Source organism: Mesoplodon densirostris, chromosome 9 (assembly GCF_025265405.1).
Source record: "Mesoplodon densirostris isolate mMesDen1 chromosome 9, mMesDen1 primary haplotype, whole genome shotgun sequence".
Classification (NCBI taxonomy): Eukaryota; Metazoa; Chordata; class Mammalia; order Artiodactyla; family Ziphiidae; genus Mesoplodon; species Mesoplodon densirostris.
Genome location: NC_082669.1, coordinates 106,712,628 through 106,726,069, shown reverse-complemented (window position 1 = coordinate 106,726,069; position 13,442 = coordinate 106,712,628). Strand labels below are relative to the sequence as shown.

Sequence of the window (13,442 nt, the reverse complement as noted above, 5' to 3'; positions counted from 1 at the left end):
GCAGCCCCTGCGTGCTGCTCCCTTTGGGAAACTCAGTTAGGCCACGAGCATGCGTGGCGCCCAGGAGTGGCGCTGGGCCTGTATCCAGCCAGCCTCCTGGCGGACGCGGGTATGCGGGCAGGCTTAGGCGAATGTGGGTTAAAGGAGCTTTTATTTTTTTCCCCCTTGATCATTTAACTTAAATCATAGTAGAGTTGACACAGAATGGAAGGGGACTCTAGAAATAGCTCCCCAAATACTTTTAGGACACCAGAAACCGTTAAGAGTTAGGTGGGTTTAGTCTCAGAATACAGGAATGTGTAGCATCAGGGTAGTGACTGTAATGATTTAATGAAACTGCACTGAAGCCTGGATACCAAGGAAGTACCTAGAACTCTGACTATCGGAATGGTTGAGATCCATGGATATTATGTAGTCCAAATCCTTCCTTCGCACCTGTTTTATAAATCAAAGAACTGTAAGTACACGTGCCACCTAACAAACAAAAGGGGAGACAGGAGCTCAGTCATCTCCTTCAGTATGGACAGCTTTAACTCTCCGGTTACCTCCCTTTCCTCATGTGTACGATGGGATAATACAGTTGTTGTGAGGCCTCCGTGCGTTACTCAGGGCCTTCGCGCCGGACTCGGGCTGCACCGTTAGGCAAGGTTTCCGTCTGACGAAGAACCTCTCTCTGAAGGTCAGAACCGCTTCCCGGGGTGCCGCTGCAAAGCCCAGTGCAACACCAAGCAGTGCCCCTGCTACCTGGCCGTCCGCGAGTGTGACCCCGACCTCTGTCTTACCTGTGGAGCTGCTGACCACTGGGACAGTAAGAACGTGTCCTGCAAGAACTGCAGCATCCAGCGGGGCTCCAAGAAGGTAGGGCGCGGGGCTCCGAGGACGGTCAAAGTCAGGGTCGTCTGAGACCATTTAGCGGGGCAAAGAAGCGGTTACTGAATGGGACAGCTGACAGAAGGAAAGTGGTCCCTTGTTCTGTAGAACACTTCAGTTTGATATAGGATGAACCAGTAAACCCTGAGAAGCAGCTGTTAATGGTCTCGGATTTGAGTAAGAGGTATTTTTCCAGTTGTTTAATAGGTGATTTGATTTTCTTTTTAAGTTTAGTAAATAGAACAAGTGGTTTATCTGGTCTCCTTAAAGCAAATCAGTGGTGTTCCTGTCAGAACAGAGACCCATTCTTATCAAATAGTATTCCGGGTTCCTTTTTGCACAGAGTAAAAGATGGGACTTCCCACGGTAGTTTCTGCAGACTTATTAGTTCCCGTTTCTATAATAACCTTGAAAATAACACAGGCAGGAATTTTATAACTGAAGCCTGGGCATTGCATGCACTTGACTTGTTGCAACCAGGGAGTTTATTGTTGACCAAAAGAAACTTAGTTTTTTAGGGTAGTATCTTAGTTTTTAGGGTAGATGATACATTTCTTCAATTAATCATTTTTATAATAGCTGACGTTTATTATTTAATATAGACCAGGCCCTGGTCTAAGCACTTTGTGTATTAACTCATGAGTCTTCCTAACTCCCTGAGTTAGGAATAATCATTAAACCCAACGTTCTGAGACTTGTCAGGAAAGGAGCAGGAACTCAGCCAGGTGTTCTGGCCCCGGACCCTGTGCTGTGAGTGACCACCCCGCGTGCACGCGGCACGCTCATCTCTTAGGGTCTTGAACTGGTGTGTAATGTAACTGAGATCGTACTACTGTCGGTCCTACTCTACTGGAACTTCTGTTTATGGCAGTGGCTTTATTTTTTTGGCTGTTCAGACGGTTTTACTCTAGGTCCTCACGTCACAGTGATGCTGGCGTGGTTTCCCGGGGACACCCGTTCAGCCCCGAGAACTCCCATTTCTCCTTCAATCCCGTACTTCCCCACTGTATGATAAAAACACCTCCTTCAGTTTGTTCAGAAAGTGGATAATCCTAATGGCGACATGCCTTTCTACACATCTTTTACCTCCTAAAACAGAAAACTGTGTAGATACTTTTTACCAACGGGGTTTCATTTGCTTAACAGTATTTAGCTGGTCGGGAAGGTACTTGGTTAATTCTTCCCTGACAGGGAGTGTACGCTGAGTCAGAACAAGCATAGATCGGTAACCTGGGGGATCCGGGAGTCTTTTTCAAGGCCACGAGGATACTTGGAATGAAAGCATAATAACGAGCCACGATGAAAAGTCAGGGATTCATTGCCAAACAGACTCTAACGGTAGAAGCAACAGCGATGATCAGTCATCTTGGCGTCAGCTAAGAACAGAATGCTGGCCCATGGGATCGTGCCACCCCTCGTGGGGGCTTTTCGTGCTGTTGTGAGGAAGGGCCGTGGGAGGACGTGCCCGAGAGAAAAGCGCCCTGGAAGGAACAAAAGCTGGTGAAGAGCCAGGAGAGGGCCCCCTGGGGGCTGGGAGCGGGCCTGGAGGAGGTGGCGATAGAGGCCGCCTTGGGGAGGTGCGGGGGGCAAGGGGTCCCTGTGTGACAGGCACGTTGCAGTGAAGTCCAGGAAGTCAAGGGCTGAAGGACAGGGAAGCAAGTGGTGCAGCACGTCCGGAGGCCTCGTGCGAGGACCGCAGTCGGAGGGACCCGCACCAGCACAGGTGACGTCGTATTTCTGAGAGAGAGAGAGGATACTTAGGCTCTACTTGATTTACAAAAACCAAGACGTGCTTCTTGCAGTTTGTCAAGCCCTTTGGTAACGTGAGGGGGCCGACCCCTTCCCCACCTGTGGTCGAATTACCCTGGTCATCCCATGGTCTGATTTGTCCGGCTTCACTCTCCTCTGATTATATGATTGTGTTTATTATTCTCTAGCATTTACTGCTGGCACCATCTGATGTGGCAGGCTGGGGGATTTTCATCAAAGATCCTGTACAGAAAAATGAATTCATCTCGGAATACTGTGGAGAGGTAAGGCAGAGCCGCCCAGTTACAGACAGAGGGATGATCACGTGTCGTCATCTGTACTCACTTTGCCTTGCACCGATTTTCATTGGGCAAGCCCATTGGGTTTGATTGGAAGTGAATTTAAAATGCCTTTTCAGCTTGGGCTTGTGGGTTTGGTTTGTTTGGAAGTTAAGCTACACGGCTTCAGTCCTTGTCACAGTTGGCCTTTATCACCTGGGGACGAGGGGGAGAACAAGAGCTTTAAAATGAGGAGTCTGTCCTGCTTGATCCACAGCCTAGTTGATAAAGACCTAAGTTAGGAAAAACCCTGGGGCTGGCTTCATTGTGCGATTAACCCACCTGGTTTGTATTTTGTACTGAGTAAAAAGACTTTCGTTCATCACTTTCTCCAAGCATAGTTACTTTAAATGTGGAAGTATTCAGTATTTCTAAGTTAGAGTCCTTAAAATATCACTGTTTTTGACAAAGAGAGAAACTGGCCACAGTGACTCTTTGTTGAGCATCCTCAAGGTCCCAGCTGTTCCCGATGAGCTGGAGTGTGTTCTCCTACCAGGCTCACCTGATGCAAAACAACCTCCCCCATGTCCTTCCTTTTAGATTATTTCTCAAGATGAAGCAGACAGAAGAGGGAAAGTATATGATAAATACATGTGCAGCTTTCTCTTCAACTTGAACAATGGTATGTTGATGAATTAGAGTGCATTTGGTTCCCAGGTTGCACGGGCCCTTCTGGTGGCTTGAGTATCAGAAACGACGTTAGGGGCCCCCAGTGTCTGCAGTGTTGGAAGGAGCCCCGGCCTGGGCTGTTTGCTGGGAAGCCAGGCAGGTCGGATGAGTGTAACTTGGGGGTGGAGGTGGAGGCTCCCTCAGCCGTGGGGGGCTGTGTGTGCAGGGAGTGATCGCTGCCCCGGGCCTGAGCTGCTCCTTGGCTTCACTGCCTGGCTCTCCTCGTGCCCCTCTTGCCACAGGCACCAGTCGGCTGGGCCCCCCTCCTCCAGTTAGTGCCTCTGACCTGGGAAGGGTGTGGAGCACGGCCTCAGTGAAGCGTCTCCACAACGTCCCTGGGGGTCCTCAGAGGACTGTGAGAGTAAAGGGTGCTGCGTGTGCAGATGCCAATCCTGGGTGGAAAACTTACGGTGTAGTCGGGTCACTGCTGGGAGTGTGCACTTCACACCCAAGCTACTCAGGGGGCCTCTCAGCTGAAGCAAGTAGAGTGGGTTCTTTCATGAATGTGCTCCATAAATGGTAATAATGAAAAAAACTAATATAATTTAAAATGTGAAGGGAAGAATTTAGTCAGATTTTTTTTTTTGCCATGCTTTAGTCAGTAATACGTATTTATAGCTGATATAACTGTCTTGAATCACTGATGAATTTTTACCTAGAGAACATTTTCTTCCAAATGAATGATTTGCTTTTGAAGGCAAACCCTGAAGAAGTATAACCAGTTGTATTTCCAGAATCACAATAACTTTGTGTTTATTGATCTATAGCTGAAATTGTTTACTGGATTGTGCTTATTTTTTCTCTTTAGATTTTGTGGTGGATGCAACCCGCAAGGGTAACAAAATTCGTTTTGCAAATCACTCAGTAAATCCAAACTGCTATGCAAAAGGTAGGTGTCCCCGGAGGTGGAGCTGCCGCAGGTTGACCTGAGTGGTTCGGGGTTGACACTTGTTACGTGAATGGTCAGCAACTCTCCCGGGCCGACTTCACTGACCACGGCGTCTCTCTCTGCAGTGATGATGGTTAACGGCGATCACAGGATAGGGATTTTTGCTAAGAGAGCCATCCAGACTGGTGAAGAGCTGTTTTTTGATTACAGGTTGGTGACAGTACATTTCTAGAGTCATCAAGGGCTTTTTCTCCCTGGTCCAGCTCCGGGCTGGGGCTTCTGTTGTTGGAGGGACAGAGTTTTCTGGCCGTTATTTGTCATGGGCAGTGGTGGGAGTTTGGTAACGTAGTTTCCATTATACAAGTAGTGCTTTAAAGATGTAGAAAGCTCCATTTTTACCTTTGGGGGTCCTTTCTGCGGGAAAAGGCATGCCAGCTGTCAGGGTGCTGAGCTGAGGCCCTCGGCTGGCAGTTTATATTGTCAAGCTCAGGGGGATAAACTGACAAAATGCACTCAGATGACTGTCTAGTTAAACCAATCCTGTGGCTGATTGTACATCCCATCCAGAAGCTGTTTCTTGAGTGCTGAGTTGTCGTAATCTAGGGCCCGTGTGTAGCCACTTTCAATGGCAAACTGCGGCACAGCTGAAGGCGAGATCTACCCAGATCTTTAGTGGGAGGTTACGAAGCTGTAGCCCGCCCCCAGCTCTGAGTGAGGGGCAGCTGGTAGACCTTCCTTCGGGTGCGCGGTAGGCTCCAGCCGGCGGCGGCGGCCGCAGGTGCCTCTTCTGGCCTCTGTCCTGTTCTTTCTTCAAGGGGGTTGGGGGGGTGACCAGCTCTGGTTGCTCCTGGGCCTTGTTGACTAAGGGCCTAAGTCAGGGCTCTGCCACATCGCAGTCACTTTGCCTTCCCCGTGTTAGGCCTAAACACTGCGCTGCGGGCCTGCCCTCGCCGGCGGTTGGTTTCAGGGGCACAGGGCTGGCTGGGGAGAGAACTGGGGAAGGGTTGTACTACCAGTTCCGTCCATTTTGCAACTGGAATAGGCCCAATGATGCAGCTGTGTAACAGGATGCGTGTGCGCTTTTCCTCGGGGACGTGAGTGCAACACACTCAACTCAGCAGACTTGGTTGTGTTGGATCTCACCCCGGGCTGGAGGGTACTCACCCCTTTTTCCTGCTCTTTGTTTCAGATACAGCCAGGCTGACGCCCTCAAGTACGTGGGCATCGAAAGAGAAATGGAAATCCCTTGACGTCTGCTACCTCCCCCTCCTCTTGGAACAGCTGCCTTAGCTTCAGGAACCTCGAGTACTGTGGGCGATTTAGAAAAAGAAAATGCAGTTTGAAATTCTGAATTTGCTAAGTACTGTAAGAATAATTTATAGTAATGAGTTTAAAAATCAACTTTTTATTGCCTTCTCACCAGCTGCAAAGTGTTTTGTACCAGTGAATTTTTGCAATAATGCAGTGTGGTACATTTTTCAACTTTGAATAAAGAATACTTGAACTTCTCCTGGTCGTTGTCATCTGTCACACAGCTTCCCCAGCTGGAAAAAGACGACTGAGTCTAATGGGAAAAACATTTAACTCCTTTGGTTTTCCAGTAGCCATCCTACTGAAATCTTGGCTTTTCACTAATACTGCCTATTAGGCAAGTTAATACTAAATATAACAAATATATGCCTACATGTAAACATACTACCAATAATACACGTTACAATTTAATAAGTGACTCACTGCTGGCATCTGAGACCAGGGTGGGGCACGTCCCTGGCTGCTGAGAGGCCTGCAGCTACGTACCCTCTAAGCCTCGTTCCCCATGTGAAACAGACAATTGGACGAAGCAACTTCTGAGAACCGATCTAGCTCTAAATTCCACGAGTCTAGATATAGCCCTTCAGAGATATGACGGGGATATAGCCAGACTAGGTTCATACCTCCTCGAAGAAGGAATAAGAACACCCTCTTACGTCCCAAGGAGGCGGGTGCTGCTCCTCAGGCCAGGCGGCGGTGGCAGTGACGCCGTTGTGGTGGGAGAGCCCAGATGGCCGTCATCAGCCCGGGCGTGTAGCTGCCTCTTCTGTTCTAGAGTTTGGTAAATTTTCATTGATTTATAACATGGTAATGCTTAACGGGAAGCTCAGTCAAAACTCACCTTCTTCTGCAGTTACACAAACGCTGACAAGACTGGTTTCCACCGCATCCATGCACAAGCCGTAGCCACCCGAGTCCCGGCATACAGTTCATGTGCCCCTCGGCTTGGGCAGCGAGGAGACCCAGCCTTGGGGCCTAGTCTTGTGTGTCATCCGTGTGTTCTCTGCCACCCTGCTGGGATGTCCTGTCCCCACGCTCCACCCAGGAAGCGGGACCTGCACTCGGCCGCCTGTCACTGACCTGTTCACAGAGGGTCACCCCGCGTTTGCCCGATCACCGCATCCCGCCCTTGGCACTCAGCCCCAGCGGAGCCCGTCTGTTCCCTGCTGCACATGGGCCTGTTCAGGACGCCCCAGGGATGACTTGCCCCCAACAGCAGCTACTGACAGAGCTCATTCCAGCCACAACTTTTCTACTGAGTGTAGCTCCCAACCTGTCCCCAGACGCCAACACCGGGAGGTGGGTCCCTGAGTCCAGGGAGGTTCTGCTCGCTTAATACACCAGAGACCCAAATGCAGCAGAAAGACAACAGCTGTACTGATGGACGGCATCCTTGTGAGCGCCAGCTGGTGTGTATTCTCGGTGCACAGCAGGCTTTGTACCCTGATTTGCAATGTACCTCCAGTAACCTACCCACCGACCTCACGGACACGGAGATTCTGACCAGAAACACTTGACACGCAGCCACGGCTACATCCCATGTGATCAAGAGCATCCTTAGATCCAGGCAGCTTTAGATTTTCCTTCATCTGTAATGGGGGAAAAAAGCAGAGCTTGATCTTGACACAATGTATTCAAGTACCCAGTTAACGGAGAAAATTTGGGCAAAGCTAAGTTTTAAGTACATGCTTTTCTCCCTTCCCCTTGCTCACCGCACCGAGGTGGTAATTGACTTGGTATGTGGGTAAGCCTGGTGGTTAGTTCCCTACCACGGAAAACAGACGCCTAAGTAGGATGAGATGAGTGTAATGAGTTATCACAAGATACGGATACGTTTCAAACAGTTTCCACGGTTTAGGAATACCACACATTGTTCGTTGAGGATAAAGAGCCCGACAACAGGCTGCTCAGCTGGTCGGCGTCTGTGGTCCCGAGGCTTTTCCCCTGATGGTCATGAGGACCCACGTGTCTGACCACAGTCCTGATGGTCCAACACAGGCAGCACCTCAGCCTCATAGTCAACTGCCTCAGGCAAATTTGAAGGCGCCATGACAACACCGTTCCGTGTGTCGAAATTCTCTTCAATCAAGATTTTGTAATTTATAAAAAAATTAAAATTATCTACCTGGAAACTGCTTCTTTTTTTTTTTTTTTTGGCTGTGCTGGGTGACATACAGGATCTTAGTTCCCCCAGCCAGGGATCGAACAATTGCCCCCTGCAGTGGGAACATGGAGTCCTAACCCCTGGACCGCCAGGGAAGTCCCGCTAATTTTTTTTTTTTTTTTGCGGTACGCGGGCCTCTCACTGTTGTGGCCTCTCCCATTGCAGAGCACAGGCTCCGGACGCGCAGGCTCAGCGGCCATGGCTCACGGGCGAGCCGCTCCGCGGCATGTGGGATCTTCCCGGACCGGGGCACGAACCCGTGTCCCCTGCATCGGCAGGTGGACTCTCAACCACTGCGCCACCAGGGAAGCCCCGCTAATTATTTTTTGATATTGTCTGAATCATTCACCCTCCAGCCTTCACTGAATCCAGTCAGTGACTCCAAAGTCCTGATTTCCACCTCTGCCCCCGCACCCGCCAAAAGTCAACTAACATCGTGTAATTTCGATTTGTAGATGGGTCGTCAAGAGGGATTTCACATGTGGACGTTCTGAAGAACCTAAGTATTCTGCCGGAAGTTGTATGAGCTTTGGGCTCTTACTGGAATAAGCTCAAATAAACGCTGGCTTGTTCCTCCAACCCATTACAAACAATTCCAGTGACGGGTGTATGTAGCACCTGGTATTAGAAATGGCCCAATACGTCAAATCCGCACAGCTTTTTGTATGTGAACCGCACCTCCATAAGGAGGTTTTAAAAAACCATCCACACTCACCTATTATGACCGAGTCACTGTGCTGCCACTGGAGATGCAATTCGTGTACATAAAATCAAATCACCCAGACAAGTTATTGCCATTCCTAACAACAACAACAAAAATTGTCTTCATTAGAAGGGGGATTCAGTTCAAATGGGTCAGCATTAGATTTTTTTATCTGGGTGTGGTAAAATCTTAAATTTCTTTCAAAGGAAAATTAGATACCTCAACAAATAGGCAGGCCATCTTAAAATGCTCAGTCAGTAAAAATATTTTAAATTCAGGTGCCTCTTGGTCCTGCATCTTGTTCTCCCTGCACCTGTTACTCAGGCCTGTACTTCGGTGTCCCTGGCTGCTTCTCACAAAGGCACTGACGGGTGACCGCCTGGCAGTTTGCATTAACGCAGACATGAGGTCCGAGAGTCCAGCCCAGGAGAGAGAGGCTCCTGGCAGTGTGGCCCCACCTTGCCTGTTCCCCTCCCAGGCGAGAGGAAATGGTTCCCTCGGACCGCGGTACCACAGTGATAGCCTGGAACGTGGTTTTCCTTCAACCAACCAACTCCTGTGGGTTCTGCCAAGGCTGCCGTCCACCATCCCTCCCCCAGGGTGTGGACTTCCTGTAGCAACTGTGCACCAGACAGCTTTCAGAAGGCCTGGGCATTTGTCCCTAAGTAGATTCGGAAGATACTACTTACTATTGAAGTTATCCTGAAAAATGCAGGAAACTCAATTCTCGTGGCTTGTATTTGGAGGCCCCGGCCATCCTGGTTAGCCCAGGATATGGTTTAGGGAATAGAGGCACAAAGTCTTGCGCTGCTTTTTATTCCACACCCAGTAAACAGGACAGTTACCCAGTGTGGGGGGGGCAGGTACAGGTGCTGAATCTGAGGATGGGAGGGAACCACCCGACACCTACCGTCAGTCTGCCTTTGCTCACAGATGTCCGAGGTCTTACCAAAGGCTCTCTTCATCCCGGAGGAACTCAAGAGACAGCGGCAGAATCCCATCAACATCCACCTTCCACTCGAGGAGACTCAGACACAAGCTCGGCAACTGGCTCCGCGGTGGTTACTCACAGCACGTTAGTCGCGGAGGCAGACGGACGGTTGAGAAGCAGAGCTGTGGTCCCCGCCAGGACTCGCGGGCAGTTAGGTCGTCCTCGGAGCCCCAGGGCACCGCAGGACCTGGGGAGAGGGACGGTCCCCTGGGGTGGTGGCACTGCTCTTTGCCTGGTTCATGCATTGGGAATCTTTTATAAGATTGCTTGAAAAAGAAGAACGTACTAGAAAAAAAAAAGAGTGGACACCATTACACAAGTGCTTAGGCTATTACTACTCCTTTTAATAACCTGTTTAACTTTTAAGTTTTTAGAACTAACCCATTAGGTGCCAGATTGGTCCAAGAAACTGTAAGGACTTAGCTTTGGCGTCTTCCTCTGGCCCTGCTCTTGGAACCTGGCCTCCGGGCAGGTAGGGACCGGACAGGTGTTGGCAAGCATGTTCACGTCTCACGTCACAGGAGGTGCGGGTGGTTTATGGGGACCACGAAGCCCCCGAGACGGAGCCGTCCCCGGGGTCTCTGCTCCCACCTCCTGTTCCTTCCGTCCTCGGGCCAGGAAGTGACCGCCCGGGGGCTGAGTGACACTGATACATCGCCAATCCCAGGACCGCGGACGAGGAGTGACCGTCCTTCGAACAACTGGTCGGAAGCAGGAGGCGCTGGCGGTAGACACGGTTCCCAAGCCGCACTCGTGACCAGCGCCCGGAAACAGGGGCCACTCTTCCTGTGGGAGGTGTCCGGATGACCCCGTCCAGCCTTGCAAGTGTCCACAGAGAAGCCATGGGAGGTGCTGAGGCCTGGGAGCTGCCGTTCAGTCGCTGGAGGAAATCGTGGGGCTGAGCACAAGCGTCGAGGAGAAAAAGACGACAAAGGGCTTACGATGCTAAGAGCTCACAAAGGCCGATCTCAGGAGGGCGGCCCCTGGGGCCTCAGGAAGACACTGGCAATACCCGTTTGCACAATCATTATGTCTTTTATTTACATATAGAAATTAGTAAAACTTAAAACAAAACCAAATGCGACTTGTACAGAAATCCTTTAACTTTCTTTATTTTCACACATTAAAAAATGAAACACACTATACAAATGGTTTTTCATAGCGGATTACACGTGGGTCCATTCAGACCTGCTCTCCAGGCGCTGCCGGCCTCCGAAGGGCCGCCCGGCCGGCCGCTGTCATTCACGTGGCCAATGGGTTGATTCGGATGCAGAAGCATGCAGCCCTCAGCGAGGAAGGTTCCATCCCCTCTGGTCTTAAATTAGCTTAAATGGCGTCGGTGTCCGTATTTACAGACGTGAAGTGTGGCGATCCTGAGCAGTTCTCATCGCCCCGAGCCCGCGATGGGAGCCTGGGCCTCGGGCCGAGCAGGAGGTCCGCGTGGCGCCGCCGCCGCCGCCTCGTCTCCATCCTTCCCTCGGGACGAGGGGCTGCGCCGCGGTCAGACCCCTCCAGGAGGGTTAGGCCAGGTAACTGTAGGTGTCCTTTTCACCATCCACTCGCTCCAAATACTCTTTCTCGATCAGAATGTCAATGCATTTCTGGGCGCCATTTTTGGAAGAGGAAGAGGTAGTGAAAGGGAAAGAAAAACACGTTCAGGGTCGAACAGAGACGGAGCCCCTCCATCCCTGGGGCACCGAGTCTTCCTTCGGAGCAGCTGAGACAAGACGCCGCCTCCCTGCCCGGAGCCCCGCCCCCGCCGCTCCCGTCCCTCCAGCCGCACCCGCCCCGCCCCCCGCCGCGCCCGTCCCTCCAGCCGCTCCCACCCCGCGGTACCTGCTGCCCAGTTTCTGTCTGAAACGACCGCACCCAGAAACGAGCCGCGAGCCACCGAGCCACCCAGGGGACCCGGAGCAACGAGCCACATCCATGGAGACCGCCTTCCCAGCGGGCTCGGCAGATGCGGGAGGGCAGGACTCTCAAGGCCCTCTGGGCAGAGTTCAAGGCGCCCGGGGTAGGACACACGCAATAGGAGGTGACACCAGGGCGTGACTACCGGCCGGGAGGGAGCGGGAGGCTCCCGGGGCACGGGGCTCACTCTCGTCTGGGGCGGCTGCTCGCTTTGCCCAGATCAGCACAGCTGAAGGCTGAGGGTTCTGCCCTTAAAAAGTTGAAAAATTCATCCTATTTTCTTTTGCAGAAACCTGTTATACATGACTAAGCCAGGTTCCTTCTTCACGACACAGCAATCAACCTAGTTTGGTTACCTCTTTTGGCTTCTGAAATGTAATCTGAATGCCTCTGCTATGTAATTCTTGTACCTTAATTACTGGGACCCGAGGCTTGAATCTTGAGGACAGCTGGGTCAGTACTTCTCCAAGTAACTGCTGGTGCTTTAGAACCTTCCTCATTTTCATAATTCTCACAATAGCCGCCTGTGTGACCAAGGAAAGAAAAACAAATGTGTTTTAACAGAGTTATAAGAACTCACCCGTAGTAATTAAGAAGAACTAGCAACAAGGCTGCTAAATATGTAGAGGACGACGATTTCCTAACAGGTAACAAGCACCCGCAGGTCAGAGCGGGCAGGGCGCCAACTCTATGTACTTAAGTTTCAGCGCTAACACAACAAACATTAAAATGTTTTGGTCTTATAAGCAGCAATTTTAACAATTTAACCCAAGTAGAAAACACTTTTAAAATAAGAAAAAGTTCAGTCTTCGAAGCCACGGAAGCCACGTGACCCTGCACTAAACAACTTCCCCTCCCTCCCATCTTAGTAACTCACCACATGTATTTTCTCTCATCTATTTCATCGATTATTCCATCTACTCCATCCAGAACCATCCATCATCCTGGCCACCACTCCCAAGTCACAGGGAACACAGCCCAGAGGAAGCGCCACCCCAGCTGCGGTGGCCACCTCCCACGCGAGGGGACAGGCACCCAGTGTCACCTGGATCAGTAGCTTGCGATCTTCCTCGATGTTTTTGTGTGTGGTTTCTTGTTCCTGCTTCTGTTCCGTTTTCATTGGCACATTGATGTTAACCCTTAATTTCTTACTGTCAAGAAAATCGAGGAAACCAATCACTATTGTTTTAAAAGGCACACAGTAAAGGCTTCTTTCTGTTTTCAATCTTTAAGAGGTGCTTGCTCCCCGGACGGAGGGTGGAGAGTGTGACCGACCATCTCCCGCCTCCCTGACACAGTCATCTCTCTGAAAGGCCCCTAGTTCTCTGCAGGGCGGGTTCCTGCTCTGCCAGCAGCAGGACGTCTGTATTGCAGGAAATTCAGTTCCTTAACCTGCTCTCCCAAACTCTGTCAAGTGAAATAAAATCAAGACACTGGGACACAGAGGTCCAAACTTTCTAGGCGGGCCACTTAAGGAGACTTAGTTGCCCACAGAAGAAAAACCCAAAAACTGAAACAGTCAAATGGAGACCCACCCAGGACGGGTCAGAGGCAATCAGAGGCCCCTGTCAAAGGCCTGCCAGGCCTGGCACCATGCCCACAGCCCCCCACCTGAGGTCACACCAGTAAGTGCACTGGGGGTCAGGGGATAAGTCTACGGCCTAGGACCGTCTACTTGTTAGATTTTCCTTACTTTTTATAACCAAGATATAGTTTTATTAAGGTATCTGGCTTCAATTCCACCTCATCAACATTTGCATTTTCGTCTTCCAAGACCTATAAGAAAACAAGTGTTACTACGTAATCTCAGGAAAAGGCTTTCTTCTAGCTTAACATAAAAAGTACAC

General features: G+C 50.6%; 2 protein-coding genes across 9 annotated transcripts in view; one reads left to right on the top strand and one right to left on the bottom strand.

Moving 5' to 3' along the window:
- EZH2 (enhancer of zeste 2 polycomb repressive complex 2 subunit) overlaps window positions 1–6,023 on the top strand; it is a 62,453-nt gene extending 56,430 nt beyond the window's left edge. For all 5 annotated transcript variants that reach the window (XM_060107816.1, XM_060107815.1, XM_060107813.1 and 2 more), the window contains 6 exons: window positions 680–858; window positions 2,808–2,903; window positions 3,498–3,579; window positions 4,435–4,515; window positions 4,641–4,725; window positions 5,705–6,023. In XM_060107816.1, coding sequence (XP_059963799.1) covers window positions 680–858; window positions 2,808–2,903; window positions 3,498–3,579; window positions 4,435–4,515; window positions 4,641–4,725; window positions 5,705–5,765 — 584 coding nt within the window. In that variant the 3' untranslated portion in view covers window positions 5,766–6,023. The remainder of the gene's footprint in view (window positions 1–679; window positions 859–2,807; window positions 2,904–3,497; window positions 3,580–4,434; window positions 4,516–4,640; window positions 4,726–5,704) is intronic.
- Window positions 6,024–10,699: 4,676 nt separating this feature from the next.
- The window catches only part of CUL1 (cullin 1), a 119,726-nt gene continuing 116,983 nt past the window's right edge, over window positions 10,700–13,442 (bottom strand). For all 4 annotated transcript variants that reach the window (XM_060108245.1, XM_060108247.1, XM_060108246.1 and 1 more), the window contains 4 exons: window positions 13,289–13,371; window positions 12,641–12,746; window positions 12,006–12,119; window positions 10,700–11,285 (listed from right to left, as the gene is read on the bottom strand). In XM_060108245.1, coding sequence (XP_059964228.1) covers window positions 11,205–11,285; window positions 12,006–12,119; window positions 12,641–12,746; window positions 13,289–13,371 — 384 coding nt within the window. In that variant the 3' untranslated portion in view covers window positions 10,700–11,204. The remainder of the gene's footprint in view (window positions 11,286–12,005; window positions 12,120–12,640; window positions 12,747–13,288; window positions 13,372–13,442) is intronic.